Consider the following 6,092-nt stretch of genomic DNA (forward strand, 5'->3'; position numbering starts at 1 on the left):
ACTATGTTCGACGTACATCTCCTTCTTATCTCTTTGGCCTCTTTTAAAGCAGCTCATTTGATGTTGTTTAAGTTGCTTAAATTGAAATTTGTGAGATTTTTACCACAAAAAAAGGTTACTTTTACACATTTGTTGTATCATTGGAATTGGAAATCAGAAACAAACATGGGTGACAAATTGTCGAAATCGTAAAACTGTGAAGGGATTAAACTGCGACCAGCAACGGAGCTCCTAGTCCAAAATCAAGCTCAAAGTCGGAGCTGAATGTTATGACCAGATCAGTTGTCGTGAGCAGTACCAGGGTCAAATCACAACCAGACAACTTAAGATGCCGCTGATAGATACCAAGACCGTAATATACTCCGTCCATAGTAAGAGCGAGAAATAAATGCCAAATAGGCCTTAGGACTGCAAATGATAGCACGACCTCACCGAGACACAAGACTGGGGAGTCTGTAGTAAGTATGGGATAGTTAATGGAGTCGACAAAACTGAGTGTAAACAAATCATGGATCTTGGATATCAAATAGGACCTTTGTTAAGGGTATACAGTGGATACCGGACAGGAAGAACAACAGACAGCTGATGTAGCTTTAAAACAACTGCAGAAAGTTCTCCAGGATTATGACATGAACTATTAGATGTTACAAAGCACAATACTAATACAGATACTTTCAATCTTATTGAGTTCTTCAAATTCTTCCTGCGATTACAAATGTGATATCATATGACCTTATTGAGACACATGGCTGGAGTCTGTAGCAACTGAATCCGACGAATCCCGGCTCTTGGATAGCAAAAAGGGTCTTTTTTAAGGATATATAGTGGATACTGGTCAGGAAGAACAACCGACAGAGAATTTAGTGTTGAAACAACCACAGAAAGCTCTCCGGGATTAAGACTTGAAATAGTCGATGGTACAAAGCACAAAACAAAAACAATACAACGCCGCTAAGTTCTTCCAATCTTATTGAGTACTTCCTGCTCTTCAAATGATTCCTTCGATTACAAATGTGATAGCATGTGACCTCATTGAGACAAAAGGCTGAAGTAGCAACATTGGGATACTTAATGGAACTCAGAAACTGAATCCGACAAATCACGGATCTTGGATAGCAAATGGGATCTTTGTTAAGGGTATATAGTGGATACCGGACGGCAAAAATAACAGACAAAGAATTTAAGACAGACGATAAAACAACAACAGTAAGATCTCCGGGATTATGACTTGAACTAGTAGCGCTAAGTACTTCTAATCCTATTGAGTACTTTGTGCTCTTCAAATTGCCGAAGTGGGAGGATGGCCACGTAGTGTCATATCTTCCCAAAGATCCGTTGCATAGCCTTTGTGTTCAAGATGTGTAAAATTAAGCATCCATTGACACTTCTAGAACGATCTGTTCATAGTAACATACTATAGCCAGTCCCAAATCATCTGTCCAAGCGAACGGTTGTGTTGAAGAATCTTGAAACTCGAGACTTCCTAAGTGTTTCAAGAACAGGTACCGATATTCCTTTACTTTGCAGGCCACAGTGTACATCTACACAGTGTAAAAAAACGACAGCAAAATGCGTCAGTAAGGTGTTTTTAAATCAATTCTTATATTTGCTAAACTTATATCGCTAAACAAAATAGGACTGTTAGGAAAGGTGCTTCCAGCAAATTGTGTTTGCTGTACGATTCAGTACGTTTTCTCCCCCAAAAAAAGACTACATTAGTCTGGAAATTCAAACCTTAACGAGCCTGCTGCGAGAGCTCTACTGTCGGACGATAGGATCCCCCAAAAACATAACCAAAACCACCATTAAAGCTTGGTCACATTCATCACCACCTCTGGTGGGGCTTGAGTCGGCGGCACCTCCGCTCCCGGTGGCTGATGGTGGCCCGCCGGTTCCGTCGTTTCGTTCGGCGCACCACCGCTCGTCGCAGTCATTTCGCACCGCAGCAGTCGCTCGATGCGCGCCTGATCGTACAGGTTGAAGTTGTTGATGATGATGTTACCGGCAATGATGTGCGTGGGCTTGGGTGAAGCTGCCCGCGTCTCCGGCGGGACGACGGTGGCCGTGTGCGCCTCGGGGGAGAGTTGTGCCATGGCAGGCAGCTCCTCGCTGCTCAGCGATACCCGTATGGTCGCACTTGCCGTAATGTCGGTGAGCTGCTGGGACAGCAGCACCAGCGACTCGTAGCGTCCCGGCTCAACCGGCGGCAGTACCGGTGGCGCGATGGTCGACACGCTCGCCAGGCTGCTGTGGGCGGTGAGCGTAGATGGGACGGGGCCGGCCGGCCCGACCGGCTCGTGCGAGCAGCCGGTGGCGAGGTGGTGGTCCGGGCACGATTTGGCCGTTGCCGCCGGCAGCTCGAACGAGGGGGCAGCACCGTTGCCGGCCGCCAGTGGGACCACCGGTTTGTGGCAGGTCAGCAGCTGCTTGAAAGCGTACCGGAAGTGCGTATTCTTCCAGGCGTAGATGATGGGATTCATCATGGAGTTGGCCATCGCGAGCGAAAACGCCGCCTTGTAGAGCGTCGGCGAGCTGTCCTCGACGAACGCGAAGATTTGCGTCAGCACCACCACGAAGTACGGTATCCAGCAGAAGGTAAAGCAGCCCATGATGAGTAGCACCACCTGTGGGGAGGGGATTCAATTGGGAGCATCACTAGAGATAGGCAACTCTGTTTCAGATTCGTGAATATCTTAATGAATCTTTGAAATGAATGAATCTGAATCTAAAAGATTACAATTCTTGAATCTTCAAAGATTCATGAATCTGCATAGCTTCATGGATTCAAAAAATTCATGAATTCCTCTGATGATTCTTAAATATCTGAAGATCATCATGAAATTCGTAAATCTGTATAATCTATTGAGCCTAGAGATTCATGAACCGCAGTAAATACATCCATCTTCTGCGACGGTATCGTGGTGCAGTCGTCTACTCGCACGACCTAACAACATGTTCGTCGTGGGTTCAATCTCTGGAGATTTGGATAAATAAAGACTCATCGCTGAAGATTCATATGAATGAATCTCAACGAAAGATGTTGCTCATGAAGAACAACACACTAATCATCAACGTTGGCAAACACGTTTGATGGCCCTGCCAGCAGCTCACCTGTACCGACTTCCAGTCGCTGGAGGAACGCTCCGACGCGCCACCGTGAGCGCGCAGCTGCTTCGCGTGCTTGGACGCCTCCCGCCAGATGCGCCAGTAGACGACGAACAGGCACAGCCAGACGACGGAGAAGATGGGCGTGATGACGCCGGCCACATACCACGGATGCAGCAGCTCGTCGAACTCACACTCCTGGGCCGTCTCCCACTTGTTCCAGATCAGCGGGATCGTGGCAATCGAGATCGCCAGGCACCAGCCGAACCCAAGGATCGTCAGTGCGGTGCGCTTGGTCATCAACCTGCCGAGAAACAGAGCGCACTGTGAGCAATCCCCCAAACTTCACTAGAAAAAAAAACCCAATAAACTCTCCAACTCCAACCGGGCTTACCGCGTGTAGTGCAGCGGGTAGCAGATCGCAATGTACCGATCCACCGCGATCGCGATCAGATTCCAGATCGACACGCTGCACGCAATGATCAGCACGAAGAAGCGCAGCAGGCAGAGATGCTTCTGGCGCCCGAGATCGACGCCCATGTAGAAGGCGAGATGGTACGGCAGCGTCAGCCCGACGAAGATGTCCGAGATGGCGAGCGACAGCACGAACAGGTTGGAGATGAGCCACTGCAGCCGCCGGTAGTACCAGACGGCAATGATCGTCAGGATGTTGCCGCTGAAGATGCACACCATCAGGATGCCGTCGATCGCGATCCAGATGACCAGATCCTTGTGGATCTCGTTCACCCGGTCGACGAACGGGATGATGATGCTGCTGCTGCTGCTGCTGCTCGACGACGCTGCATCAGCGGTCGTCGCCATCTGTGCGACTGTGTGCGAATTTGGCGGTATTTGATTGTGCGGGGTTTTGTTTGTGATTGTAGCTGAAGCGGTTCACTAAAAATCTCACTCACACTTCAGAATTCTCTACTTCTCCAGCAAGTTTTGCCAATAACAACATAAAACCAATCACTATCTTTCTGGAGACTCCATTTTGTGTGGTTGTTGTACAGCAGATGTCTTGCGCAAAATTCCCCAAAAATTCTCAACAACTCTCTGGACGCACAAAACTAGCCTCCACTGAACACCAAACAAAACAGAACAAACACCAAGCACACCAAGAACACTTTTTTGGGGAGGCGGCCTCTGTGATGATATATGGTGGCCCTCCTCAACTCATCGCGGCTTCCGGGAACACTTCAAAAAAACGCTGCTCGAAACGCCCGCCTAGCCACAGAACGGCAAGAGCAGCGCGCTCTCTAGCAACCGTGCAACCGTCGTACGTTACCGACAGCCTGCTACTGGTGCGCGCTTCCTTTTGCAAATCCGACCCAACACGCGGCGCTGTAGTGCGCTGACGAATTTCCCTGCCGCCCCAACCCTTTCCATCCCGCTCTTCATACTGTCCAAACGGTGACCCCGCGACGTGTACGCGAGATATATGCGCGCATGGTGTCGTCGTACGGTAAACAGTGGAGCAGCGCGGCCCACCGCTCCCAGACAGATGCCCCTTCCATCCCATTGAGGTACCTGTGCCGTGCATTGATGGGTGGACGGGGGCGGCGAACAGCGTGTGCGTGTTTAGGCTCGTGTGGGACAAAACTGGGCGCCTTCAACCAAGTAGAGAACCTACAGGCAATTCAAACTCAATGTGATGATATCCTGAATGTGTGAGGAGCTCCTCGCGTACCGTGGAGAGGGCTCCCAAGATGAAGATGAGGGACCCAAGCAAAAAAAAAACACACGCACCCATTGAATCAAACAGCGTTCAAATTCTCAAAATAGCGCATCAAAAAGAGTTTGGAGCGTACTCTAATGATCAAGAGTTATCGGCAGACAGATCCGGCAGAGCAGTCGGGGGTCGGATGACTGTCAGATTTACCGTGACGGTGTACTCCGGACTGAACTGCAGAACTGCTACACCACGCCCCCCCAGCCACCGTTTCCCGCGCAGAGCCTAATTGAAGCACCACGGCCGAAAACCGGTTCAATTCGTCACTATTCGCAGGTGTTCTCCGTCTGCTCTCCACTCCGTTGAGAAAGGTGGTGACCGTCGGCTTTGTGCGTTTCGTTCGCAGCGCCCGCAGGAGTACTTGAGTGTGTAGAAGCCGCACGCTTTATTCCCCCCCCCCCTCCCCTCTCCACAGCCGTATGATTTGTGTGTTTGCGTGTACGTATTGTTGGGTAGTTGTTGCTGTAGTTGAACAAACAAAAACAATATCTCTTCAGCGGTCACTATATGCAAGCCTTCAAGAGTAGATCTCGGACACCCCGTATGTGGACCTGTGTGTGGACACAGGGCAGAAAAGAGAAGCAACAACAACAGAAAAAAACACATACCGAGCGTGAGGGATCATCAGGTTAATTGTAAGATACACAACGGCCGGCACCAGAAGCAAGCAAAGGAAAGGTGAAATAGGAATAGATAGAAGGGGTATGGGAGGGTTTGTTGTGACAGAGAGGGGACCCACGCATGGCAGAGCATCGCCACCGAAGGCCACCGAAGAGAAAACTCGTGCCGCCTCGTGTTTCTTCTGTTTGTTCTTCTGGCCCCGATGTACCTTGCCTCCAATGCTTCCGGCGACTCCATACGATTTATTCTGTCACACTCTCTTGCACAGGTGTGTGTTAATACACCATCTTCTCCCTTGGGAACACGCATAACCGCCCGAAAGTATGCAATCTAATTGCGTCTTTCGCTTAAAAGCGGGATATTTGTCAAACTTCTTTGTGTTTCTCACGCTCTCCTAGAATTCGCACCCAAAATCATAGTTGATTCATTTTCTTTTTGCGGAAACTCCCACCCGCCCCCACCTCCTCGTCAATCTGTCCTTGGTAATATATAGCTCGCTCGCAAAAAAAAAAACGATAACAAATGCAACTCATCGTTTATCGGAACCTCGCGGGGTTGTGAGTCGTCGGTAAGATCCGTGCGAATGTTTCAGGTGCGTATCACCACCCAGCACGTCATCGTTTGTGTGTTTTTT

At 49.3% G+C, this 6,092-nt stretch overlaps 1 protein-coding gene across 1 annotated transcript; it reads right to left on the reverse strand.

Annotated features, from left to right (window-relative positions):
• Positions 1–1,583: 1,583 nt before the first annotated feature.
• On the reverse strand, positions 1,584–4,393 carry LOC121598136 (adenosine receptor A2b). Its single transcript, XM_041924722.1, has 3 exons — positions 3,500–4,393; positions 3,112–3,409; positions 1,584–2,624 (listed from the first exon to the last, which is right to left on the reverse strand). The coding sequence occupies exons 1-3, from the start codon at positions 3,925–3,927 to the stop codon at positions 1,806–1,808; spliced, it is 1,545 nt and encodes a 514-aa protein (XP_041780656.1). The 5' UTR covers positions 3,928–4,393; the 3' UTR covers positions 1,584–1,805.
• Positions 4,394–6,092: the final 1,699 nt, after the last annotated feature.

This window comes from Anopheles merus, chromosome X, assembly GCF_017562075.2.
Source record: "Anopheles merus strain MAF chromosome X, AmerM5.1, whole genome shotgun sequence".
NCBI lineage: Eukaryota > Metazoa > Arthropoda > Insecta > Diptera > Culicidae > Anopheles > Anopheles merus.

Bases quoted from the DNA above. Each gene is read 5' to 3' on its own strand.
- LOC121598136 (XM_041924722.1), bottom strand. From the start codon at position 3,927: ATGGCGACGACCGCTGATGCAGCGTCGTCGAGCAGCAGCAGCAGCAGC. The intron at 3,410-3,499 runs GTAAGCCCGGTT...GTTTCTCGGCAG, and splicing joins TACCCGCTGCACTACACGCG to GTTGATGACCAAGCGCACCG. The intron at 2,625-3,111 runs GTGAGCTGCTGG...CCCTCCCCACAG, and splicing joins GCGACTGGAAGTCGGTACAG to GTGGTGCTACTCATCATGGG.